Below are 23,787 nucleotides of genomic sequence, written 5' to 3' on the forward strand. Positions count from 1 at the left end.
TGGTAGTAGTCCGAGCTCAGGGACCAAGCAGGTGTCTGTGCAGCGGGCTGATCCTCCGCGTCACCAAGCTCATGTCCTAGGGGAGGAGGTGGACTGTGTTTCTCTGACGGACTCTTGTGTAGTCTCCCGCCGGTGGAGCGGAGACCATGGCATCTCCTCAGGGCTCCGGGGCTCCGCTGGAATTCGGGGGACCCCTGGGTAATGGGGCGGGGGTGGAATCTGTGGTCAGGCTCGGCGAGGGCGCAAACGGGGCGGGGGCGGAGGAGCTAGGATCTGAGGATAGAAAGCTTTGAAGGGTCTCCAGAAGCAGAGGGATCTGGGGGTTGCGAGGGCCTGTCTGGGGAGGGGGCTGCACAGCACCGGATTGTGGAGTGGAGGATTGTACCAAGAGCAGAAGGAGGATCTTTGGCGGGGGCGAGGGGGCGGGGCCCAAGATGGAAGTCAGGGAAGGGGCTGAGGGCTGAGAACGGGATATGGAAGAGGGCAGTGGGAATGCCGAGGGGGCCTGGAGACGACAGGGCGCCTGGGCGGGGCGGGGGGGATGGCTTGGTGTCGGAGGGCAGCTGCGGAGCCGACGCCCGACGCGATCGCCCCCGGTCCCCAGGCGCGGCGGCGCTGATGCTGCTGCTTCCTGCCACCATGTTCCACCTGCTCCTGGTGGCCCGCTCGGGCCCCGCGCGCCTCCTGGGCCCACCCCCCTACCTGCCGGGACCCGAAGCGCTGTGGAGCCCGCAGATGCTGCTGCTGTGGTTCACCTGGCTCGGCCTTCAGGCGGCTCTCTACCTATTGCCGGCGCGCAAGGTGTGGACTCGGCTCGCGGGGGAGGCGGGCGGAGGGAGGGGGCTCCGCTGGGGAGAAGACACTCGCACCCCTTATCAGAGCCCCTTTGTGCCTGCAGGTGGCCGAGGGACAGGAATTGAAGGACAAGAGTCGCCTGCGCTACCCCATTAACGGTGCATGGACGCGGGGGCGGGGATGGATCCCTGCGCTAGAGTCGTGCGGGTGGGGATGGAGCTCTAGGCCCAGTGGAGATTAGCCCCCAACCCCAAGCTCCGTCAGATGCCTATTTTACGCTCTGTGCGCAGGGTAGCCTTGGGGGAATCTCACTGTCCCTCTCCAAGTCCCTTGTTCCTCCACACCTACCCGCAGCATTTGCTCTTACTCTATGCTCTTACCAGAGCAGTGGTTGGGGTGACCCAGGGGCAGGGCCATTGACCTCCTTGGGCTTTGGACTGTGTGTGTGTATTGCGGGGGGCAGGGTGAGGGGGGAGTGAAGGGGAAGGGCAGAGGTGTAGGGGCGCAGCCCCCAGGATTCGTTGTGTACTGTGGTTCAGGCTTCCAGGCCCTGGTGCTGACAGCCCTGTTGGTGGGCTTAGCTGTGTCCGCCGGGCTGCCTCTGGGGGCGCTCCCGGAAATGCTCCTGCCCTTGGCCTTTGCGGCCACCCTCACCGCCTTCATCTTCAGCCTCCTTCTCTATCTGAAGGCCCTGGTGGCCCCTGCCTCGGCCCTGGCCCCTGGGGGGAACTCAGGTGAGAGGGGTCCCAGTAGGGTGCAGACAGAAGCAGATGGGGGTGCTCACTTGCATCTTCAGCCTCCGTTATTCTCCAGGCAATCCCATCTATGACTTCTTCCTGGGACGGGAGCTCAACCCGCGCATCTGGTCCTTCGACTTCAAATATTTCTGTGAACTGCGACCTGGCCTCATCGGCTGGGTATGGTGGGCATGTCTATGTGGGCCAGGAGGAGGGGTGGGATGCCTAAGCAGTGCTTGGGCAGGGCGGGGCCACTATTGCGCGGATGTAAACCATTAATCATTCATCCCACAAATATTTGTTGAGTGTCCTGGGCACTATTCTAGATACAAGGAGACAAAAGAGAAAAAAAGTTATAGGAAAGACAAACAAAAACAAAAACAAAAAACAAAACTCTGTCCTCATGGAGCATACATTCTAGGAAAGACAGACAAAACATAAGTGAAAGACAGACAAAACGTAGCATGGCAGGGGTGCTATGTGCTAGGGAGAAAAAACATGGAGGGAATTAGGTGAGCAGGTGCAACTTTAAATAAATCAAGCTCAAAATCTATTCTATTTTGAGGACAGGAGAGGCTGATGCTATGCTGCGGGCTGGTCCTAGCGGTGCAAGACTTGAGACTGATCATTGGGCAAGCAAGCTGTCCATCACTAGTTGCCTCGAGGACATGCCAACCGTGGGTTTGGGTTATAATCACCCATACTGGACTGTGGTCACGGTTTCCCAAAGGGTCTCTTGGGCAAGGTCCCTCATGTCACCCTGGAAACTAGAGGTGAGAGGAGGCCAAGTGTCCACCATGGATCTGCACCCTGGCCCCCAAGGCGATTTCCCCATGTGTGAAATGGGATAAAGTCAGAACTTCCTGCGAAGGTTCTTGTGAGGGTTAGAAGTGGTAACATTAATCACAGCATCAACCCAGTGCTACCAGAATGGGTTTACTCACACGAGTGAGTATTCATTCTATGCCAGACACATCATGCTTCGTGCTGCCCATGCACTATGTCAACAAGTCCCCAGACAAGCTCCATGAGGCCGGTCCATGATTATCTCCATTTTCCACATGGGGTGGGGGAAAGGAGGCTTTGGAGGCAGGCTGGGGACAGACTGCCCTGTCCTCCCCCTCCCATGTCCCCAGGTCCTCATCAACCTGGCCCTGCTGATGCAGGAAGCAGAACTTCGGGGGAGTCCCTCCCTGGCCATGTGGCTGGTCAATGGCTTCCAGCTACTCTATGTGGGTGATGCCCTCTGGCATGAGGTGAGGCTGGACTGGGCGAAGAGGCAGGGAGGGCATTTGAGGACCTCATGGGGACTCAGCAGGTGTGTCTGGGTCCCACCCTTGCAGGAGGCTGTTCTCACCACCATGGACATCACACACGACGGGTTTGGCTTCATGCTGGCCTTTGGGGACCTGGCCTGGGTACCCTTCACTTATAGCCTGCAGGCCCAGTTCCTGCTCCACCACCCGCAGCCCCTGGGGTTGCCCATGGCCTCAGTCATCTGCCTCATCAATGGTCAGTCAGGAGGGGGCTCCTCCCCCTTTCATTCATTCATGTTCTGTTTATTCAGCATCCGGTAGGTACTAAGCCTCAGGCGCTCCTCTAACACAGGGGTGGGGGTTGGGGGGGGGAGGACTGGGTCCTAGGTCTCCAGGCCAACTGGGCTGTGGGTGGATGGTCAGGGTCAAGTAGAAGGCTCTAAACCTCAACCCTGACCACTTGCTCTTGCTTTCCCCTAGCTGTTGGTTACTACATCTTCCGGGGAGCCAATTCCCAGAAGAACACCTTCCGAAAGAATCCTTCTGACCCCAGAGTGGCTGGTGAGCTGGGTCTCTAGGGTGCCATGAGTGAGGTGGTGCAGCCGGGCTTCCTGCAGGTCCCCCATCCCATTCCCCGTCTTTCCTCAGGCCTTGAGACCATCCCCACAGCCACGGGGCGGCAGCTGCTGGTGTCTGGGTGGTGGGGTGTGGTCCGCCATCCCAACTACCTTGGAGACCTCATCATGGCTCTGGCCTGGTCCTTGCCCTGTGGTGAGTGGCTTGGGAGGGCACAGGACGGGGACCGCATGTATGTGAGGGACAGAGGTGGTGACCACGGGATGCCCCACCTGGGTGTGGAATGGAGAACGGGGATGCAGCCTAGTGGAGGGAGCAGTCAGGGAGCTGGGAATGGACTCAGTGAGTGGCTGGGGGTAGACTTCCCCGCCAGCCTCGTGGAGCCACTATCTTGCTGCAGACCCGGACCTTTCACCAGAGCCCCAATGTCCCTGTGAGCCATTCAATGCAGAAACCTTTGTGAACTGGGGAGTTGCTGGGTGGTCACAGCCTCCACTTCCCCACAGGAGTGTCTCACCTGCTGCCCTACTTCTACCTCCTCTACTTCACGTCACTGCTGGTGCACCGGGAGGCCCGGGACGAGCAGCAGTGCCTGCGGAAGTACGGCCTGGCCTGGCACGAGTACTGCCGGCGCGTGCCTTACCGAATCCTGCCCTACGTCTACTGAAGTGGCTCCACTCAGCCCAGACTGGGGCAGGTGCCCCCCCCCGCCATCCGTCAGCGTGGCCGGCTGGGGAGCCTGGGCCCCACCCTGCTCTGCGCTCCAGCAAGCAGGGACCAACAGCCTCAGGGACGTGCTCTGGAGCAAGGAGAGATGCAGCCAGTGCCCAAAAATGGGAGTGGAGGGGCTTGCTCTTCCTCCTGGATAAACATCTGGAACCCATGGTACCACTTCCCTCCCTTTCTGGGGCTAGGGTGTTTAAAAACTGGCTTGGGTCAGCTCTGACCCAGGACAAGCTGAGAGGTGGCTTGTGGGCCCGAGAGTCTGCGGTTGGGGGCCGGGGGGAGAACGACAGCTGTTCCTGTCCAGAAGCAGGCACTGCTCATAGGGCAGACCAGTCACAGCTTTATTAATGACAGAGGGATCCCAGTTCAGCCAGGGAGTTCCTCGATGAGAATTCTTGGAGCAGGTGGCAGGGAGCCTCCCCAAAGCCGCTCCAACTCCCCGGTGAGGGCTGCCACCTCCTCGGCCACCACAGCGTGGGCTCGATGGGCCCTGGCACAGTCCAGAGCCAGGGGTATGAGGGCCAGCTCATTTTCATTGGTCCAAGCCAGTAGGAACTGGCACTTCTTCCGCGCCCGGTAGAGGCGATCTCGCTCTTCCGTGGCCACAGCTTGCTTCCGGGCCCGGCCCAGGGTTTGCGCCAGGTGCCCCAGTGCTGCCAGCGTGTAGCCTTTCTGGTCGGCCGGGCCTTCGCCCATCAGGATGCGGGCAGCTTCGCGCATGGCACCCCGTGTGCCCAGGGGCCCAGGCGGATGCTCGCCTGCTTCGAGCACCTGGGCGGCGGCCTGCAAGGCTTCCTCGGCAGAGGCGAAGACCTGCTGCGCACCCAGGGCTCCGGAAACGCCGAGCAGCGTGGCACAGAAGTCTGAGAGCAGCGCATCGTCGCCGCCGTGATACAAGGCAAGAGTGTGCGCGTAGGAGAACAGCACGTTGGGCAGCTGGAAGCGCACAAGCGGCGAGGCCGGGCTGCGGCTCAGGCTGGCCAGCGTGGGGATCCGGGTGGGCACGGTGGGCGCGCGGGCCTCGGGAGCGTCTTCGAGAAACGGCTCGGCGGCGGCTTCCTTCAGGGGTTCCGCTGACGTCCTCGCGGGGGTGGGCTCCAGCTCCGCAGGGTCCCGGTCCGCAGCATCATCCACCTCTTCCAGAAGCCGCGACCCGGCCCCGCGGCCCCACCACCACGGCCGCCACGGGGGCAGCAGCCGCCCGGCCTCGCCACGGCTCAGCAGCCGCTCGAAGGCCGCCTTCTCGGCCGGGGCCAGCAGCTCCCAGAGCCTGGTGAGGCCGCCTGGCGCCGGACCAGGGCTGAGGCCGGCGTCCTCCGGGTCGTCCTCGGTCTCGCGTTGCTGACGCAGCCGCCGTAGGGCGCTGGCCAGGCGGCTGGGCGAGGCGCTGCGGCCGCGGAGCTCTCCCAGCACCTGGTCCCGGTAGAAGGCTTCGGCGCAGGTGCCATGCGCCCGGTAGCAGCGCAGCGAGCAGTAGGGCACATTACAGCGAGGGCAGGTGTAGCGCGCGGGCTGGGCCTCCCCGGCCGGGCAAAAACCACAGGGCCCGGCCGGCTCCATGGCAACCGGCGCCCAGCGCTACTTGCGAACACTCACAGGCCGCGCTGGACAACTTCCGGTGCTAATCGGTTACTTCCGCCTCCTAGCGAGGCCCGCGGAGCGTACTCAAAGCTCCCGAGGACTCTCGGCAACTTCCGCCCACACTCGGAAGCCAAGCCCCACCCCTCTGCCAAATGGCGCTTGAGCAGGCGCAGGAGCCCGTCGGGACGCACAGGCCCCCCCCCCACCCTGCGCGGTGAGAGAGGGAGGGCGAGTGCCCCAGGCCGGGGCTCCGCTGGTACCAGCTCGCCCCCTAGTGGTTCCCTTTTTAGCACGATAGAGCCTCCTGACGGAAATCGATCTTTGAGAAGCACCTACTCTAGGCCCCTAATTGGGCCAGGCCCATGGGGGATGAGATGCATCCCTGCACTGGAAAGGCAGTCATTCTACTAGGGGACACAGACAAAGCGGAGTGTAGAAAAAGGGTAAAGATGGACTACTTGGCCTAGTCTCTGTTTATGTGTCTGTTGGAGGCATTTCCCCTCTTGAGAAGAAAGCAACGTTTAACTGATATCTGAGCTCCTTTTTTATTTCCCCTCCAAATCTATGGTTCATCCAACTTTAAAGTGCAGAATCCATACTAGGTGCCAAAAACACATCGATAAGCAAAGAGATGGGATCCCTGTCCTAATGGAGCTTGGTTTATGACAGAGTGGGGGTGATAACCCACACACACCGTGCCAAGGGCCCCGAGGACTTGACCTATGGCACCCACAAAAGTGAGCTCTGGTTCTTTAGACCCACTCCTAATAAGTTCTGCTTTCACAATACCTTGTATTTATCTCCGTATGGATCATCTACTTCCCTATCAAGATCTGGATGGATTTGATGACCTTTAAGTCCGCTCATTTTTTACATCCCCATTACTACCGGTGGCCTCAGCTACTAGTCCCTTAACCGGTTCCCTTTCTTGCCAGTTGTCCAGAGAAACCAGCCAGAGAAAGCATTGGATCACAAGTCAGATCACATCAGGCCCTTGCTTAAACCCTTCCCTGTACTTGGTGACCCTCCATTGCACTTGGACTCAAATCTGAACTCCCGTCCAGGTCTGACAAAACCACACAGCTTTGCACAGTTCTCTGGGCTGGACCTCTTTCATCATCTATTTGATAGCTTTCAGGCCTCTTGCATCCCATCTTTAGAGACCTTCCCTAGGATATTATGTCCATCCCCAACCACCCCTCTTTCATTACAACACCCTGCTTACTTTCTTTGAGGCTCTAACACTTAACTAGCTTATGCACTTAACTCACAAGAATCGAAATGCCTAGAAAGGAGGTGACTGTCTTTTTTCTTAACCAACTGAGCCACCCAGGCGCCCAGTGACTGTCTTTTTCTTAAAAGATTACTAGAGATAAAAATAGCCTATATGTTTGCACACTATGTGGCAGGTGCTGATCTAAGAACTTCACATCCTTTATTTATTCTTCACAGCAACTCTCAGAAACATGATGGCAGAAATTAATTTTAAGGTTGGAGAGTGAGAAAATAAATGAAGCAAGGATGCAAACTTAAGGCAGTCCAAGTCTAGATCCAAGGTCTTTACTTCATGTTATACTGTTTTCCAAGAACCAGCAGGTTCAAAAACCTTCGCAAAACGAGTGGGTACCCATGTTGCTAGGGGAACCTTCAATCAGTGCCAGAGAATTCCACTCCTAGGAACACCCAACCAACCAACCCACCAACCTGAGCTATGATTAGGTTAAGGTGCAAACAAGGTTACCACAATGCCAGTGTAATCAGGCAATGCTTTCTGTAGGGCCACTTTTAGGCAACAGGCTTGGGCAATGGAAGCCCGAGTAAGGTAGAAGGGCCCATGGCAACCACCCGGCTGAATGCAAACAGGTCCATGAGGAAACCCACCTCAGAAGAACCGTAAGCCCTTGCTGACCAATGGGCTGCTTACAAGCAGGCACAGGAACTGAAAAAAAGTAAAGTTTCACAAGTTCCCCTACCTCCTCCCCCTCCCTCTTAACTACAGCACCCCCCCCCCCCCCCCCCCCCCCCCCCCCCCCCCCGCCACTGCCTCCTAGCAGACAGTCTCTCCTCTGCTCCCTTGCAGTGTATTCAATAAACTTCCATCTCCTTTGTTCTGCCTTGGGTGAATTCTTTCAGGGCCGGCATTGCTGACCTCCTCCCCAATAGGGTCGCCCCACTTTCCAGAGTAGGGACATACTAGACCCCTACCTTGGATTCCACTAAGGCCATAGCTGGTTTGAAGTCCAGGAAGGGTCTGACTGGCCTTCCCTGATAACATCTTCTACTCAAGACTTCTCTACTGATCCTCCCACAGACGATTCTTATCTTCTCTGTTTAAAGAACAAGAACAAGGCGCCTGGATGGCTTATTTGGTTAAAGATCTGACTCTTGGTTTCAGCTCAGATCTTTGAGATGGAGCCCTGTGTGGAATCCCATGCTCAGTGGAAGGTCTGCTAAGATTCTCATCCTCTGCCCCTCCCCCACTCTCTCGCTCAAATAAATCTTAAAAAAAAAAAAAGGAACAAAAACACAAAGGATTTGGGAGAATTATCAAGTTATTTGGACCGGAAATTTCCCCAACTCTCCATCTGAAGAGTTACCATCTGGGGTTACCAATTTTCATGCTAAGCCTTTTCTTGTAATTTACCACACCTTCCCCATCCCAGCTGAGGGCCCCCGCCTCTTCCAACCTGACTGGGCCAAGAGACCAGAACCAGGCCTCACTGTTTGAATGAACACACCACTGGCCCTAGAAGCTGTGTATCTTCCCAAGACCCTGCACGTGAAGATGAAACAGTGAGATGACTGAACTAAATGGCTTTATTGGGGAGAGCCAGGATTACAATGGACTTAAGAGTTGGCATTGGGGCCCTTCTTCTTGCCAAATGTGGGCACAACGTTGACAAAGCGCCGGTTGTACTGCATCCGCCGCTTGGCTCGACCTGTCTTCTTCTTCTTTTTCTCCTGTTTGGCCACCTGGGAAAAGGGTGGGATGATCAGACCTCCCATGCCTCCCCACAGTCTTAACTCCAGGGAGGGAGAAGGCAAATAGAGCAAAGACCAAAGGTCTTGGCTTAGCTTAAAAACAAACAAACAAAACAAAACCCTCACACAAAAACCCAAAAACCCAAAGTCTAAACACCACCATTAGTACTCTCACCTACCTTGGGAGTCTGCCCTCTTACTTTCCCAGCACGGGCCAGAGAGCCATGGACTTTACCTGCGGTGGGAAAGGAGGTCAGAAGACAGGAGAGCAAGAAGGCCCCACCCAGTAGAATCCCTTCTCCCTCAACTCAAGCCTTTAAAGATAAACAGGGACCGACAGAGAATGAGAACAAAGTTACACAGATATGACGTTTGACCCAAGAGTGTTTATTTAGTATGGTACATTTCAGGATTTCACTTCAGGATTTTCCCGCCCCTGACTTTAAACAAAAGCGGAAGAGCACCTTGGGGAATCTAGTTTGGCTTGATCTTAGTGAGCAAACAAGGGGCTAGTAAATAACTGAAACAGAACCAGACTCTGGCTCAGTCTCCCATGGACCTCTTAATGAACAAGGTAAACAGGAAGAACCACCCTGGGTTGAGGACACTGAACTTCACACCCCACACTCATTATGAGCTTACAAACATTTCAAAGAACAATGCTCCCCAACTCACCTCCAAGCATGCGGCCAGCTACTTCCAGGGTGGTCAGAGCCTCCACTCCACAATGACCTAGGGTAGCCTCATCCTCCAGGGGCGTGCCTGCCAGGAGCACGACTTGATCTTCTGGAGCGATGCCCTCCAGGGAGGCTACGTGAGCCTACGGGGAAATATAAGACTCATCAGCGTTAGCGCGCGGGGGGGGGGGGGCGGGGTGGAGAATGAAAAACACCAAGAGGACGGGGCTCAGGAAGCACCACGTAGCCTTACCTTGATCTGGGCGACCGTCTCCTGGCCGGTCACCTCGAGGGTGTGTAGCTCCTGGGCGCGGACAAAGAGCTGCATGTCGGCGACTGAAGAAAGAGAAGCTCGTAAGAGAAGAATGCTCTGGGAGAGGGAGTCGGGGGAAGGTGGCGGGCCGGCACCTATCGCGCTGGGACATAGGTGGTCGTGGGATCTCACGTGGGTTAAGGCCGGGCCTGCCAGGGCGGGGGGTCGGCGAGTGACCGGAAGCTGGCCGTCAGAACACATCCTCTCCATTTTTCCCGTGCTCTCTGACTTGCGGCCAACCTGCTAATAAGCCCTCAAGATCCAGCGGTGGCCCAAATCTTACCTGAACCGCGGGCACCGCAGCCACTACCGCGAAGATGGAGTCGAGAAAGAGGAAGGAGCAAGAGCGCGCACGTCCTCTCCGCCTGCTGCGTGCTACGTCACTGCTGGGCGACCGTTAGAGCCTTTGGTTTTTGTACCGCCCACGGCAGTCCTAGCTCCGCCTCTTTACGGCTTTGCGCAGGCGTTCTTTCGGTCCCGGGCGCGCCCAGGAAGGGGCGGGATCTGGCCGGTTGTGCGCGCAGAAGGCCCGGGTGCGGGAGCAGTTAAAGATGGCAGCGGCCATGTTCCGGGCTACGGTGAGAGGGTGGAGAACCGGCGTGTCGCCGGGCTGCGGGCTACGGCGGCTGGTGAGAACACTGAGCCTGGAGGTGTGGGAAGAGGGCTGCGTTGAATCTCATTGTCATTCCTGTAACCCTGGAGCTCAGATACAAGATAGAAACAAGGTTCAAGGCCTGCAGGGCGCCTCGGTGTGTGGGGCTTAGGGAACCTGATTGGTGGATAACTTGGGTTAGTCAGAACTGGGAGGGGCTGCAATCGACTCCTGCTAATTTTTTTTTTAATATTTATTTGAGAGAGCGAGAAAGAGAGAGAGCACATGAGAGGGGGGGAGGGTCAGAGGGAGAAGCAGACTCCAGGGAGCCCGATGCGGGACTGGATCCCAGGACTCCAGGATCATGACCTGAGCCAAAGGCAGTCGCTTAACCAACTGAGCCACCCAGGCGCCCAACTCCTACTAATTTTTTAAAAGGGATGCTGTTCCACAGGGTAGGGGGTCGGCCCCAGATCATTGGTGACACGAATGGGAACCTAGAGTTCATGATATACAAGGTCCCTTCATTCTGCTTCCCTCTTCTTGTAACCCCGGGGCCTATCAGGACTCCGGGGTATCTGTTGGGAGAAGTGTCCAGGAAGGATCTTAAGGCTGGAGGATGGGAGGACAGATTGCAGAGAGTTACCTTAGGTCGATTGTTTATTAGTGTCTTAATTTTTCCCAGATGGAAAAAAGGGGTAATAAAATACCTAACCTGTGTCATTTTAAGAATTAAGTCAAAACAATACCCGTAATACATTTAGTCCAGTGGCTGGCGATGTTTATATGAGGCCAAAATGTTCCAGGTAAGCGAGGGTCACATCGGATGATGTGAGTGCATTATCACGATTGCTGAAAGTGCCTAATCCAGAACTACAATATTTCAATGGAATGTTTAGAGGAAACTTTAAAATACTCAAAAAGGCTATGTCGGTCAGACAGTAGATTGACTTTGGCTTTTAAGTCCCACAGAAATCTCAAGAGAGGGGGGCCCTTCAGAGTGCCTGAATTTCTTTTCCAGACTCACCTCTACCCCGGCAAACTGAAGTCGGGGGCTTTCCTATCTCCAGGCTTTTATTTAGCCATTCTTTGCAACTGTGGTGTTTCCTTTTTTTACTTAAGGTCTGCCTCTTTTGTTGGGTGGGTGTGTAGTGGGTGGTCTGATGGGAACAGTGGTTGTTTGTGTTTGTTTTTGGCCTCAGAGCCAGACCCAGGAGCCTCCTGATTACCCCAGCTTTGTGGAGTCTGTGGATGAATACCAGTTTGTCGAGCGCCTGTTACCCCCTACCGGCATCCCAAAGCCCCCAAAGCATGAACACTATCCCACTCCCAGTGGTTGGCAGCCACCCAGAGGTGAGCTGGGCGATGGGGATGGCTTGAGGTTTACAGAGGGAAATCTCCCTCTCCCTAGTGGTCTACCTCCCCAGTTGAGGCTCTGGATTCCCCAGTGGGTTCAGGACTTGTGTGGAGGTCTGTCAGGGCTTAGCATCTGTCTCATGTTCAAGGAAGGGCCTGGGAATGCAGCCCTGTTTTACTGGTACCCATCCACCCACACAGTCGGGATGAGGTCTTCCCATTCGGGAAAAGTGAAGCATAGAAGACCTAAGAGCTGGGACCCCCACTCCCACCCGAGTAAGTCTTGTACCATAATTGAGAACACAGCTTGGTAGTTGGGCAGTTCTGGGTTCAAATTTGGCTCTGCTGTCCGTTGCCAGTGTGATCATGAGTTAGTCACTTAGCTTCTCCCATCCTCAGTTTCAGCAAAATGGAGATAATCTGCTCAGTACATAAAGCACTCAGCACAGAGCCCAGCATGTGGTAGGTAGGTGTTCAGTGCTGTAAATCCCCATTTCTTTGCGCCAGAGGTTATTAGCCTCCCTGACCCAGGGGAGAAGTGCAGGATTCGCCCCAGATCGGGACCTAAAGATCCAGGGAGGCGTGGCCCTAACTTCATTTCTTGAGCACCTTCTGCTGCCAGGCCCTACGCTGGGCCTGTGAGGTTACCCAGGTCGAACCAGCTGGTCCTGGCTTAAATTTAGGGAAAGAGCAGGTCTTCTGACCTGAAATCTAGAGGTGGCTTTACCATTGGGTGCACTGAGTCTGTGTAGACTGTGAGGGGAAGGGCTTCGGCTAAGGTGGCATAAAGCCTGGGGAGATTTGGCTTCTCACCATTCTTCCATGTAACAGACCCCCCACCCAACCTGCCCTACTTTGTGCGGCGCTCTCGAATGCACAACATCCCTGTCTACAAGGACATCACACATGGCAACCGCCAGATGACTGTGATCCGAAAGGTGGAGGGGGACATCTGGGTAAGTGAGGGCATGGGACAGGGACTGCTTCTGAGCCTTTCAGGGCTGAAAGGATGGCAGTCTACTAGAGGGGATGGTCTGACCAGGCTTGATTTATCATTGTCCCCCCTCTCCCTCCCCAGGCCTTGCAGAAGGATGTGGAAGATTTTCTGAGTCCACTGTTGGGGAAGACACCTGTCACCCAGATCAATGAGGTGACAGGTACCCTGCGGGTCAAGGGCTACTTTGACCAGCAGCTCAAAGCGTGGCTCTTGGAGAAGGGCTTCTGAGGCCCAGCTGAGCAGCCTGCATGATAGCAGCCCCCACAGACCAGAGTCCAGGGGGTCTCGGGAGGAGGGAAGTGGCTGTTGGAGCAACTGGGACAGGAGGTATAAATGCCACGGCTAAGAGCTTGGGCGGGGCAGAGTCAGGGCTAAAGGGCTTCAGAGCAGGCCTCGCTCACATTAAGGGGGAAACAGGACCCTCTCTACAGGTGCCAGCAGTGGGGGAGGGCTGCCTGAGTGGAGACCCCGCCTTCATTGGAGCTCATTGGGCTCAGCTGTTCAAATTTTGGAGGTTGCTGACTGGTGAAAGTAATAGCCCAACCCAGTTTAGGGGAGGGTAGCACAGGGCAAACCCACTGAGTACATTTCTTCCTTGGCTCTTAGACCCTCACTGCTGCAGACATTCTCAAGCTCTTGTTCCAGGCCAGACCTGGTTCGGTGGAGGCCATGAAGAACACAGAGGACTCAGGCATGGGTCCCGGACATCTTCAGTTCCAAGTGCAGGCATAGAAGGTCCATGTCAGCCCCTGGGCTCATTCCTTTTATCCATGGATAAGTAGAAGGCCCAGTCACCTTGGCTCCATTCTAGGGAGAGTTGGGTCTGACTACATTGCTAGCTCTAAGAAGCTAAGTGATTAGCCTGAGCTGGTCTTTCCACAAGGGGGTGCTCGGGAGCTCGCAGCAGTCCAGCACAGCCAGCCTGCCTTCCCAGCTTGCTGGCCTGGTATCAAGGCTGGACAGGGGCTTTGCAGGAAGAAAGATGCTGGCCTTTTGCCCCTGCCATCTGTCCCACCCCCAGCCAATAAGCCTTCACATTTGCCCCGTTCTTGGGAGTTACAAAGGTCAGAGGCCTGAGTGCCCACCCTCATCCCACCCTCCAACTAGTTAGGGACAGGGTTCAAAGGCTGACTCCCCTACTTGTCCTCTGACCTAAGGCAGGGAACTTAACCTTTCTGGGGCTCAGTTTCTTCGTATGGAAAATGGGGGTATCTTCATCATTTAATGACTTGTCTAAAGAAACCCACACCCCTGGGGATTCTCAAGTCGACAGCCTGAGCAAGAAAAAGCAGCCTGGCACACTGATCCTGTGACACCAGCTCCACCAGTCATTAACGCGAGTCTTTATTTGGCTGTATATACAATTTAAGCTATTAAAATTTGTACAATATTTACAAATTAAATAATCATCTGAAACTGTCTCCAGCAACTCTTGTAACACAGAACTGAGGGAAAAAAAGACGGGGGCAGGCGGGCCTCGGCTCCTGTGGTCCCTACCTGGCCCAGTGCCTTTTCTCAACTGGAAAAACCAGGAGCCTGACATTCTTGCTCCTCTTTCCTAGGATCAAGCATTCAAGTTAAAGACAAAATTAAGCCAAAAGACAAGGAAGTAGTTCCAATTCTTCTAAACTCAAGAGAAGTTCTGTTAAGTTGAGAAGTGGCCTTCCACAGATTCTGGGGCTTGCAGTGGTTCAGGAGCAGACACATGAGCCCTCAGCCTGGCGTGAGGCTGGGCAGTGGTTGCTGGGTGAGAGGAGGAATGGTCTCACTTGATAGACAAACTGCAGGGAGAGGGGGACCTGGAGGAAGGGGCAGGGCACCTCGTGCTGCGCCCCCGCTCCTCCACCCCCAGGCCCTCCTTTCCCTGAGCTGTGCGATTGCAAGACGTGGAAACACCACAGGGTGTAAGTGACACAGCCACCATCACAGAGGATTCTGGGGAGTTTAGGGTAAGAAAAGGGACAGCAGTACCAGTCTTGGCGGGTGGCCCAGGGAGCAAGTTCCTGGCCTGCCTCCAGCCCCTTAAGTTCACACATGGGATTGGGGAGCTAATACTGTTTAGCACTGAAGCGACTTCACTCACACACAAAGTGGGGCCTGGAGGGGCTGCCCCTTCTCCCAGAGACTGCGGTGCGCCTCCTGCCTTCACGGCCCCAGTGGAACAGGCTGAAGGGTGGGAGAGAAAGGCTGGAACGGACCCGAGATCCCCATGGCTGCCCGGGTCTGGAAGGGCTGGGGTCAACTGGGGCCTCAGGCATCTTTCCACTTGGCCTAGGGGATGCCACCTCCTTTGTCTCAGAGCTGGGGGTCGTTACTCCCTGGTGCACATTAGACAGGGAGCGGGCACTTGGTGGCAGGATGTGTTACAGCAAGGGCTGCTCAAGAGAGTGGAGGCAGGGGTAGGACTGGGGTAGTGTCAGTGGGCAATAGGGGACTCCAACTTTTGCAGGCGGCGGCGACGGAGCTCTGCTGCATCTGGCTCCCCATCCTCAGGTAGCTCCTCTGTGCCTACTGACTCAGGAGCTGGGGACAGAGTTCAGAAGTGGAACCGAGAGAAGTTTCTTCCCTGCTCCCCCCCTCCCCAGGCTGACCGAGACTACCTGGAGGCTTTTCAGGCTCAGGGGCTGGTGGGGAGACTCCTGGGGATGGGGTGGTAGTCTCAGAGCTGGGGATGCTGGTGGGGGGGGCAGTAGGGACAACTGCAGGGGCAGTCTCCTCAGTGGGGCTGACTGAGGTGGCAGGCCGGGGGGGCCTAGGAAGAGAAGGAAGAGGCAGGTGAGGCCTTGACATCCTGGCATGATTGGGCAGATTCTCCTGCCCCTTGTGAGCCTTGCAGGGTAGCGTCAGCACTGACGTCCGTCTGCAGTCTGAGTTAGCAGCAGACACAGGCGAACGTCCTCGTGGGTCCATACCATAGATGGGCTGTAAATCACCGGCTGGCACGAACCGTCGGCCTTGTTCACCCTGACACTGCACTCTCTAGTGAGTGCCAGACTCCTTACGGGGCACCCGAAGGCTTTGCACTGAATAAAACTGCACTCAAATCTCAAACTCCGGCTCCCCTCCAAGCCTGTGCGGTCACTGCTGTGTGCCAGGCACTCTGTGCACGTGACCTGTGGACAGGACTTAGAACCCTTCTATTCAAAAAAGGTGACAATGGTCACCGAGCAAGTGAGTGGTGGGACCAGGACTTGAACTTAGGCCAGGCTGGCGCTGGGGTGACTTTATTTGCTGACTCAGATCAGGGGTAGTGGTTCCCAGGCACATGGTCACCATATGTGAGAAGAGCATACATGGTGAACTAAAGCACTAGGAGTTAGGAGTAATTTGATTTTAGAAAAACATGAACAAGATTCAAAATCAGCTCTCTAATCAACGTCAATCCTGAGACCGAGCAGGCCTTCTTCAGCGAGAGGACAGAGGCCTCGAGAACCTGGAGATCCTGGTATGCTACAGATAGGTCAGCCTGAATTAACAGGCATCACGGAGTGGCAGAAGAGAAAAAGGCCAAGAACCCTGGCTGGGGGCCTTCTGTTGGCAGCTCCACGCTGCCACCGCCCATCCCGGGGCCCCGCGCGGACTTACCCCAAGGAAGCGAGCACGGTGAGGTACTGGTTGATCTGCAGCATGGCGGCATCCAGCAGCGTGTGGATGTTGCGCAAGCTCTGCAGCCGAGCCTCCAGGTGCTGCCGCTCGTGGCCTTCCAGAGCCCGCAGCTCCTCTGGGGTCAGCCCAGCAAAGCCCGCAGGGGGCACGGGCATCGGGGGGAAGGCTGGAGAGAGGCAGAGGCTCAGCCTGGGCCTAACGCCCCCTACCTTCCAGATCAACCCCGAGTGTGGCTCAGCTTACCAAAAGGTGGAGGCAGGGGCATGCCCATCCAGGGGGGCGGGAAGGGGAAGCCTGGGGTGGGGCCGGCCTCAGGGGCTGGGGCGGAGCCAGGGGCGGGCGCCGAGGCAGAGGCTGCAGAAGCAGCGGTGGTGGCTGCTCCACTGGGCCGAGAAAGGGCTGCTGAAGAGTAAGAACAGGAAGTTGGGGAGTGTTAAGAGGCCTCCGCTTCCATTCCTCCCACCCCTTGGCTGTGGCAGTCCCCAAAAGACTCACCTGCACTGGTGGATGGAGGGGCCACAGCCTCTCCTGAGCTGGGGGGAGGTGGGACAGGTGGGAAGGGGCCCATGGGGGGCCACAGCGGGAACATGCCTGGAGGAAAGGGAGGCAGGAGGCCCTGGGGGACTGCAGAGAGGACAGGGCAGTGAGAAAAGGTCCAAAGTGAGATAGAGGCAAATCCCACACGAGAGGCTGGCCGTTAGGACTCTGTCCCTGCTCCCAAGGGCCTCTCTGAGCTTGGCACCGATGACACATGATTACAACCAATTGATGGCTCTTCCTATGACTCCCTTCCCCACCCGGACTGAACTTCTGGAGGACAGGGAATCTGATTCATCTGTTTCCCACACCCGGCTCAGGGCAAGTGCTCAACAGGGTGTGTTGGATGGCCAAATGAGGGGGCCACTCACAGTTGGGGGGCTGCGGCAGAAGTGGTGGGGGATGAGCAGCTGGCGGTGGCCCCTGATCCGCAGGTTCCGGGGGCGGTGGTGACTGGGTCGGCAGTGATGCCCGGAGGACGTCCATACGGCAGGTAGGGCAGGTCTGCTGCCGCTGGAACCAGGAGCGCAGGCAGCTGGGGGGTCAAGACCAGGCGATGGTCGGCAGGTCCCCGGGGGCCTGCCTTCCAAAGCCTTTCCCCTTGTGTCAGGCCCCCCGGGGCCCCTCCCACCTGGTGTGGAAAATGTGGTTGCAGGGCAGTCTCTTGGCACCAGTCACCATCTCTTCTCGGCAGATGATGCAGACATTGTCCATTGCCTGGAGTTCCTCCGGGGTGGCATCTGGATACCTAGTCAGGACAGGCCAAGGATATGTCAAGACCAGAGGTGCAGACGGGGGAACCTGGGGCAGCGCTTGGGACGGCAGCCGGACCGGCCCACTTACAGCGTGTTCATGTTGCGGATGGCTCGGCGAGACATGATGGCATCTGTCACAGCCTTCTTGAACTGCCTGAAAGGCCAGTTTTGGTGAAAGCTGGGTGAGGGGGGCGGTGAGGATCAGGTATGGGTCGGGGGCAGGACAGGCTGGGCTGGGCTGGGCTTACCTCATGGCCAGGTACATAGGCCGGATGGCAAAGAGAGGGAAGGTGTGCACCTTGATCATGATGGTCATGAAGGCCATGTAGAGCAAAACCTTGATGAAGCCTGAGGGCAGGGGGAGGTGCAGAGAGTGGCAGTCACAGGGCCTGCGAGGCAGGGCCGGGGGCGCTGGGCCAGGCCAGGGGAGGCCCAGGCTCTCCTCACCTGTGAACAGCTCCGTGTAGAGCATGTAGACGGCCTTGTTGTCCCAGGGGTTCTCGCTCTGGAGGTCCACAGAGTGCAGTACATACTTGATGAAGATGGTGAGCACCATAGTCATCAGGATGGCGTACTGGAGGGGGAGGGGGAACATAAGCACACAGCGCCCCCTGGCGGCAGTCACACTCTGCCGGTGCCGGGCGCCGGCTGGGACATGGCTGCGTCCTCCCAGCCCCTCCTCTCGCGGGCTGGTGTCACTTCTGGCAACTCACCAGACCTGTCCAGCCCGGGCGGCCCATCAAATGACAGAATTAACTGTCCCTTCGTCACGGTATGGCTTTGCCGATGAAAAGATGCAGGCCAAGTGCTCAGCACAGGGTCTAGCGTACAAGTGAGCGCTCAACCAGTGGGAGCTGTTATCACCTCCTCCCCAGCTGTCCATCAGGCTAATTAGGTGCGCGTGTGTAGAAGGTGGGAGCTGACACTGACTGACGGCTGCTGCTTGGTGGCCCGCACAGGCCTGGCCCCAGACCAGGTGCCCGGTAAGGGCTTGTTGCGTTCTTCAAGCCACGTTCAGTGCCACCTCAGGCTTGTCCTCCCAACCTCCCAAGCCAGTTTTACCTCAAAGCCAAACACCAGCTGTACAGAGGCCCCACGGGTCAGGATGCTGTGATAGGCATGGCTGACGAAGAGGAAGTCCAGGATACCCAGGAGGAACATAAGAGCTGTGGGGGCCCCCCAAATTGGGGGTTGGTGGGGTCAGCGCAGGGCCTGACAGCCACTTCCTGCTTTAAGACCCCTCCCCCCCCCCCTCAAGCCCACCATGGCCCTAGCCATCTAGTCAGGTGGCACACTCCATTGACCCCAGCCCCCTGGGAACTCCAGTTTTGCCTAAGAGGGTATTAGAGCGGCCCGAGCTCCAGGTGAGGAGGCCAAGAGCTACGGGGCTGGGCAGCTGAGAAGCCCTGGAGTGGAACAGGGCAGAGATGATGCAAATGAACTTCCCAATTTATCTTTCCTGTACAGCTGTGGGTCAAGGGGGACGCCTGTGCTCTAGGGTACAGGACCACGCTTAGTGACTTGTCATGTTCCAATCGTCCACGGTGCCGCCTCTCCCTCCAGCTCCCCTCTCCCCCCTCCCATGGATCTCACTCACAGACAATGCGGCAGTGAAAGAGCCAGGAGATATTGGGGCTGCGTTCCATCTAAGGCAGAGCAGAAAGGGAGCCCATCAGGAAGGCTGGGGCTCACCCCACATCCCCAACCCAGCCTTCACTGCCCAAGCCTATCCACCAAGCCATTCCCTGGCTCCCGTCTGCTTCAGAGAACCCCCTCACCCAACTCACAAAGTCCACACGGTCCTCAGCCAGCCAGTGAAAACACTTGAGGAAGAGAAGGAGAGTGAAGAGTGCAACAAAGCGGGGGCTGAAGTCGTCCCGAAAGACGGTGAAGGCCAGACAAGTCTCAGTGACAGCATACCAGGAACGTTCCAGAAGGTGCTGAGGGGTGGACAAGGAATGATGAGGAACTCAGGACATTCGGCTTGCCCAGCTCCCTGCCCCTCACTTTTGGAGTCCTGAACATCTTACCTCCATCTCTGCGGCCCTCAACTGTCCAAAGAACACCTTGCCCATCACTTTGCCCAAGAGAAAGACAAGGACAAAGGCCTGGATGTAGAGGACCTAGGAGTGAGAAGAAGCTATGGTTTGAGGTCACTTTCTGCTCTGCTATGTCTGGAGCTCATCATTCGGGAACCTCCCTATGTCCCCATCCCAATTAATTCAAAGTCAGGCAGCTAGTGGGCTACTTGGCTTCTCTCCTACTTACCTGACCTCTAGCTCCGCCCCTGCCTCAAGCAGACTCCTCCCCGCCCAGGAAGTTCCCCCCGACCCTGAGCCCCGAACTCACTGCCATGCTGGGGCTGGACTTGGTCAAGTACACCACAGTGGGGTAGAACTGGTGCTTGAGGTAGTAGGCATGAGCCACGACGGCCCCAGTCAGCGCCAGGCTGGCCGCCATCATCACTGCGGTGCGGAACATTGCCCTGGCCTGGAGACCTGTGTGGGGAAAGGGAAGGAACGACCTGTGTGATACTCACACTGTGCAAACTCAGCACAGTGCACGACATGCAGTGTCACCAAATGGGGGGGGACAAACCCGCCTCACCTCACCCTCACAATCATGACGTCGAGAATAGCATACGCTCCCCCAATTTACAAATAAGAAAATGGAGGCTCACAGGGGTTAAGCGAGCCCACTGACGCAAGGCCTGGAGCCTGGGTCAGTCTTGTTTCAAATCTAGGGCTTTCCACGCCGCCTGCCAAGCCGCCGCCTCTAGGGAGGCACGAGGAGAGGCAATCGTGCTGGAGGAGGGGGAACCGCTACCACGGCTTCTGAAGAGAAGATGATGGGGAGGATGCAAACGCAGAAACCTCCAGAAGCAGGAACGTGCCGCCTGGACTGTGAGAAGCCAGGCGCTGGGGGGCGCAGCCGGGCAAGCGACAGCGCCGGTGACAGCTCGGCCAGGGTGGGCAGCTGCGACGCGCGCCCGGCGGGAGAGGGCGGGGTACGGCAGCCTAGAACCCTGGCGTCCCCCAACCCCCCGGGGCAATGTCCACTTGGGGGCAGCGGAGAAACGGCCGATCGCCGGGATGCAGCGGCGGCACGGAGAAGGACCCGGGGCGCCCCCGCACCTGTGATCGCCAGGAGCTGCGAACGTCGCAGGCGGGGCCCAGCCTCTGGAGAGCGGCCGCGCGGGCGCCTGAGGTCTACGGCCAGCTGACAGCTGCGAGCCGGGCTGAGGGGCCGCGCCGACCCCGGAGCCCTCAAGGGGAGGGCCCAGGTCCCGACTCCCAACCACAACCCGGGCCCGACCCCGGCCGACTCACCAGGAGCCCAGCGCCGCGAGCCAGCTCGATGCCCGCGACTGCGGAGGCGGCTCCGGTTAACAACACTCCCCACCCCCTGCGAGCCGGAACTTCGGGGGTGAGACACCTCACTTCCGGCGGGGCTCAGTGTGGATCGTACCAAGTGCACACTTTCTTTGGCCGCACCGCGCACCCTCCGTGGTGCCGGGAGCGGTGGCCCCACCACCGTATCTAGGCTTCGTGCCCACGGCCTGAGCAAGAGATGCGAGAGGTGGTCGGAGCGGAATAGGGCAGCCCGGCAGGTGGCTGGAGTCCCCCCGCTTATTAGTCCCAGATGGTATCGTCTCGGTCTCCAAGTGGACTCAACCTAGGGGAGGACTCAGGCTCTTAAGGCGGGGAGGAAGGTGGGGCTTTGTGCGGGCCGTACCACTTGGAGGGGGGGAGGGTGCAAGGGACAGACATTACGGGCTTAAGAGGAATAAAATGTTTTCGAGTCTCATTCCAGAAGATTTCAGGACAATTTGACAAATAAGATGCTTTCCTGGAGAACTAGATTCAGAAAAGAAAAATTTGCTCCTCCATGATCACCCCCAAATTGTATGGGAATGTGTTGGGTCCCCGTGGCTGCTACTAATTGGCCGAGATAGAGTTACGCGGACCAATAAGAAAAAGGAAGGAAATTTCCCGGCCTATGGAAAGAGCAAAGCAGGTGAGCGGTTGCTAGGCGCGAAAGGCAGCGTTGCCTAGGTCTAGGTCCGACCCCAGGGGGGCGGACGGTTGGCAGGGAGGCGGGAGGGCTGCAGTCCGTGGGCGGGTGATCTGTGTCTGCCCAGGGGAACGTTCACTGCGGCGCAGGCTGGTGTGTCTAGGACTAGGAAGGCAGTTCTTTAATACCGGCTAATCTTGGGATAGTGTTCTGTGCAAAGGGACTGACTTCAGCTTCCCTGTGCCTACAGCTTTGCCCTCCTTGTATTATCCACTCCCCGGCCAAAACCGCAGCTACCACTGGTCTTGGGCTGCCCAGTATTTACGTTTGTGTCTCAGTCGCAGCCAAGCCAGTCTGCTCATTGACAGAATGAAGCCAATACGCCCAATTTGTGTCTTGCATTTCCCTCTGTCTCATGTAGCAATCACCAAAGTGTATGGGCTAGGAGGTGCTCTGCTCATTTCGTACGTGGGACAATGGAGGTTCAGAGATTTAACAAGATCTTTTCTAGGATTGGCATCGGGTCTGTCTGACGCTAAATTCCCATCCTGTTGGCCTCAGCCACCTTCACCACCTCCTGAATTGGCCTAACCAGTTCAGCCTGTAACCTGTCACAGAGTTGGCTCCCCGCCAAGGCCATGTGTCACTTTCTAGTGACTGCATCCAGTGGTGAGCTTTCAGTTCTTGCCTGACTCGACCTCTCTCCTCTTCTAAAAAGTCTCCTCCCTGAGCTTCTGTGATCCCACAGGGCTCTGCTTTTTTTTCTGGCTGTGCATCTGCCCCTTTCCTCATCTGTCCTTTCCTCTGTCTGTCCTCTGTGTGTCCCTTCCCCACGTGTCCTAGATGTTGGTGTCCATGTTGGCCCCTTCTGTTTGTTTTCTCTGCATAAAGCCCTCTGCTCCTGTGGATTCCACACCCCCATCATGTGCTAATGACTCCCAGGTCTGGTCTTCACCTGGAATAGCTCCTGGTTTTTTTTTTTTAATTAATTTATTTGAGAGAAAGAATGAGAGAGAGAGAGAGAGAGCGCACATGAGAGGGGGGAGGGTCAGAGGGAGAAGCAGACTCCCTGCCGAGCAGGGAGCCCGACGCGGGACTCGATCCCGGGACTCCAGGATCATGACCTGAGCCGAAGGCAGCCGCCTAAGCAACCGAGCCACCCAGGCGCCCTGGAATATCTCGTGTTTTTAAAAACATTTCGGTGTTCCTAGTCGTCCACCCCTACCCCGGCTTCAGAAACCTGAGCATCTTGTTCACCGTCTCCCTCTCCATCTGTCCCCACACCCAAACTGGTAATGAAATCATTTATTCAGTTGTCTACAGATGTGTCGGATGCAGCCTGTTCTAGGAACTTAGGATATCAGTGAACAAAATAATGATCTCTGCCTTTGTGAAGTTTTACCCTGGTGGATGTGACGGATGATAAACCATATACATAATATAAGTGAATTCTCTACTCTGTTGGGAGGTAATAAGTAGGTAATAAGTGCTATAGGCAAAAAAAGAGCAGAATAAAAGGGATCAGGAGTGTGGTAGGGTGCTTGAAGCAGGTTGCAATATCAGTGAGAAGCTGAACAAAGACTTGAAGGAGGAAGGGGCATGAGCCAAAGGGACGTCTGGGTGAAGAGTCTCAGCTGGTTAAAAGCTGAACTGTCCTGGTTTGTTGGGAGGAGGTGAGTGTGGCTGGAGTGGAAATAGCAAAAGGGTAAGTGGGAGGTGGAGGCAGAACCACAAGGACTTTGGCTTTTACTCTGACTGACATGAGGAGCCATGGGAGGGTGGTGAGCAGAGGTGTAACGTGCTCTGTTTAGGTCTAAAAGGCACCCTAGCACCTGTATTATTGAATGTAGTGGGGTGGGGGGCCAAAGTGGGAAGAGGGAAACCACTTAGGAGGCTCTTACAGTATACTACTCAAGAGATGAAGTCCTGGGCGCCTGGGTGGCTCAGTTGGTTAAGCGACTGCCTTCGGCACAGGTCATGATCCTGGAGTCCCAGGATCGAGTCCCGCATTGGGCTCCCCGCTCAGCGGGGAGTCTGCTTCTCCCTCTGACCTTCCTCTCTCTCATGCTCTCTACCATTCTCTCTCTCTCTCTCTCAATAAATAAATAAATAAATAAATCTTAAAAAAAGAGAGAGATGAAGTCCTGTTGATTCTACCTCCAAAGTGTCTCTGGAATTCATTCCTTCTTTTCCATCTTCATCTCCTGGTCTTGGTCCAGACCATCATCATCTCATGCCTGGGCTAGTTTAACAGCCACACAACTGGTCTCCTTTCCTATACTCTACT

At 56.6% G+C, this 23,787-nt stretch overlaps 5 protein-coding genes across 11 annotated transcripts; 2 read left to right on the top strand and 3 right to left on the bottom strand.

The window, feature by feature from the left end:
- Positions 1 to 9: 9 nt before the first annotated feature.
- Positions 10 to 4,247, top strand: TM7SF2 (transmembrane 7 superfamily member 2). 3 transcript variants are annotated; one of them, XM_027580602.1, is made up of 10 exons: positions 10 to 198; positions 605 to 801; positions 899 to 953; positions 1,335 to 1,529; positions 1,609 to 1,712; positions 2,669 to 2,788; positions 2,876 to 3,044; positions 3,269 to 3,349; positions 3,437 to 3,559; positions 3,871 to 4,247. In XM_027580602.1, the coding sequence occupies exons 1-10, from the start codon at positions 147 to 149 to the stop codon at positions 4,029 to 4,031; spliced, it is 1,257 nt and encodes a 418-aa protein (XP_027436403.1). In that variant the 5' UTR covers positions 10 to 146; the 3' UTR covers positions 4,032 to 4,247. The 3 variants fall into 3 exon arrangements, with proteins under 3 accessions (XP_027436403.1, XP_027436404.1, XP_027436402.1); XM_027580601.1 differs by lacking the exon at positions 10 to 198 and having other exon boundaries at positions 227 to 801; XM_027580603.1 differs by lacking the exons at positions 10 to 198; positions 1,335 to 1,529 and having other exon boundaries at positions 225 to 801.
- A 170-nt stretch (positions 4,248 to 4,417) lies between these two features.
- Positions 4,418 to 7,687, bottom strand: ZNHIT2 (zinc finger HIT-type containing 2). Its single transcript, XM_027580605.2, has one exon. It carries the CDS (start codon positions 5,648 to 5,650, stop codon positions 4,457 to 4,459), a length of 1,194 nt encoding a protein of 397 aa, XP_027436406.1. The 5' UTR covers positions 5,651 to 7,687; the 3' UTR covers positions 4,418 to 4,456.
- Positions 7,688 to 8,470: 783 nt separating this feature from the next.
- FAU (FAU ubiquitin like and ribosomal protein S30 fusion) lies at positions 8,471 to 10,068 on the bottom strand. Its single transcript, XM_027579059.1, has 5 exons — positions 9,927 to 10,068; positions 9,584 to 9,666; positions 9,329 to 9,473; positions 8,833 to 8,888; positions 8,471 to 8,644 (listed from the first exon to the last, which is right to left on the bottom strand). Exons 2-5 carry the CDS (start codon positions 9,656 to 9,658, stop codon positions 8,519 to 8,521), a joined length of 402 nt encoding a protein of 133 aa, XP_027434860.1. The 5' UTR covers positions 9,659 to 9,666; positions 9,927 to 10,068; the 3' UTR covers positions 8,471 to 8,518.
- Positions 10,069 to 10,114: 46 nt separating this feature from the next.
- MRPL49 (mitochondrial ribosomal protein L49) lies at positions 10,115 to 13,991 on the top strand. Of its 2 annotated transcripts, none has more exons than XM_027579058.1 (4): positions 10,115 to 10,272; positions 11,438 to 11,588; positions 12,423 to 12,547; positions 12,670 to 13,991. In XM_027579058.1, exons 1-4 carry the CDS (start codon positions 10,195 to 10,197, stop codon positions 12,814 to 12,816), a joined length of 501 nt encoding a protein of 166 aa, XP_027434859.1. In that variant the 5' UTR covers positions 10,115 to 10,194; the 3' UTR covers positions 12,817 to 13,991. The 2 variants fall into 2 exon arrangements, with proteins under 2 accessions (XP_027434859.1, XP_027434858.1); XM_027579057.1 differs by having other exon boundaries at positions 10,140 to 10,293.
- SYVN1 (synoviolin 1) lies at positions 13,896 to 21,100 on the bottom strand. Of its 4 annotated transcripts, XM_027579055.2 has the most exons (17): positions 20,816 to 21,098; positions 20,167 to 20,320; positions 19,836 to 19,984; positions 19,517 to 19,609; positions 19,274 to 19,426; positions 19,084 to 19,132; positions 18,549 to 18,652; positions 17,934 to 18,060; positions 17,735 to 17,834; positions 17,575 to 17,640; positions 17,363 to 17,479; positions 17,103 to 17,266; positions 16,690 to 16,818; positions 16,438 to 16,596; positions 16,174 to 16,360; positions 15,189 to 15,340; positions 15,005 to 15,111 (listed from the first exon to the last, which is right to left on the bottom strand). In XM_027579055.2, exons 3-17 carry the CDS (start codon positions 19,965 to 19,967, stop codon positions 15,005 to 15,007), a joined length of 1,839 nt encoding a protein of 612 aa, XP_027434856.1. In that variant the 5' UTR covers positions 19,968 to 19,984; positions 20,167 to 20,320; positions 20,816 to 21,098. The 4 variants fall into 4 exon arrangements, with proteins under 4 accessions (XP_027434854.1, XP_027434856.1, XP_027434857.1 ...); XM_027579053.2 differs by lacking the exon at positions 20,167 to 20,320 and having other exon boundaries at positions 13,896 to 15,111; positions 20,621 to 21,093; XM_027579056.2 differs by lacking the exon at positions 20,167 to 20,320 and having other exon boundaries at positions 16,438 to 16,593; positions 20,621 to 21,100.
- Positions 21,101 to 23,787: the final 2,687 nt, after the last annotated feature.

The sequence above is a fragment of the Zalophus californianus genome, chromosome 11 (assembly GCF_009762305.2).
Source record: "Zalophus californianus isolate mZalCal1 chromosome 11, mZalCal1.pri.v2, whole genome shotgun sequence".
NCBI lineage: Eukaryota > Metazoa > Chordata > Mammalia > Carnivora > Otariidae > Zalophus > Zalophus californianus.

Excerpts from the sequence above, each read along its gene's own strand:
- FAU (XM_027579059.1), bottom strand. The coding sequence starts at position 9,658 with ATGCAGCTCTTTGTCCGCGCCCAGGAGCTACACACCCTCGAGGTGACC. Across the intron at positions 9,474-9,583 it reads AGACGGTCGCCCAGATCAAG|GCTCACGTAGCCTCCCTGGA; the intron begins GTAAGGCTACGT and ends ATTTCCCCGTAG. Across the intron at positions 8,645-8,832 it reads TAAGAGGGCAGACTCCCAAG|GTGGCCAAACAGGAGAAAAA; the intron begins GTAGGTGAGAGT and ends CCCTTTTCCCAG.
- MRPL49 (XM_027579057.1), top strand. The coding sequence starts at position 10,195 with ATGGCAGCGGCCATGTTCCGGGCTACGGTGAGAGGGTGGAGAACCGGC. Across the intron at positions 10,294-11,437 it reads TGAGAACACTGAGCCTGGAG|AGCCAGACCCAGGAGCCTCC; the intron begins GTGTGGGAAGAG and ends TTTTGGCCTCAG. Across the intron at positions 12,548-12,669 it reads AGGTGGAGGGGGACATCTGG|GCCTTGCAGAAGGATGTGGA; the intron begins GTAAGTGAGGGC and ends CTCCCTCCCCAG.
- TM7SF2 (XM_027580601.1), top strand. The coding sequence starts at position 493 with ATGCCGAGGGGGCCTGGAGACGACAGGGCGCCTGGGCGGGGCGGGGGG. Across the intron at positions 954-1,334 it reads CCTGCGCTACCCCATTAACG|GCTTCCAGGCCCTGGTGCTG; the intron begins GTGCATGGACGC and ends ACTGTGGTTCAG. Across the intron at positions 2,789-2,875 it reads GTGATGCCCTCTGGCATGAG|GAGGCTGTTCTCACCACCAT; the intron begins GTGAGGCTGGAC and ends CCACCCTTGCAG.
- ZNHIT2 (XM_027580605.2), bottom strand. The coding sequence starts at position 5,650 with ATGGAGCCGGCCGGGCCCTGTGGTTTTTGCCCGGCCGGGGAGGCCCAG.
- SYVN1 (XM_027579053.2), bottom strand. The coding sequence starts at position 19,967 with ATGTTCCGCACCGCAGTGATGATGGCGGCCAGCCTGGCGCTGACTGGG. Across the intron at positions 19,610-19,835 it reads AGTCCAGCCCCAGCATGGCA|GTCCTCTACATCCAGGCCTT; the intron begins GTGAGTTCGGGG and ends TCTCACTCCTAG. Across the intron at positions 15,112-15,188 it reads TGAGCCTGAAAAGCCTCCAG|CTCCTGAGTCAGTAGGCACA; the intron begins GTAGTCTCGGTC and ends CTCTGTCCCCAG.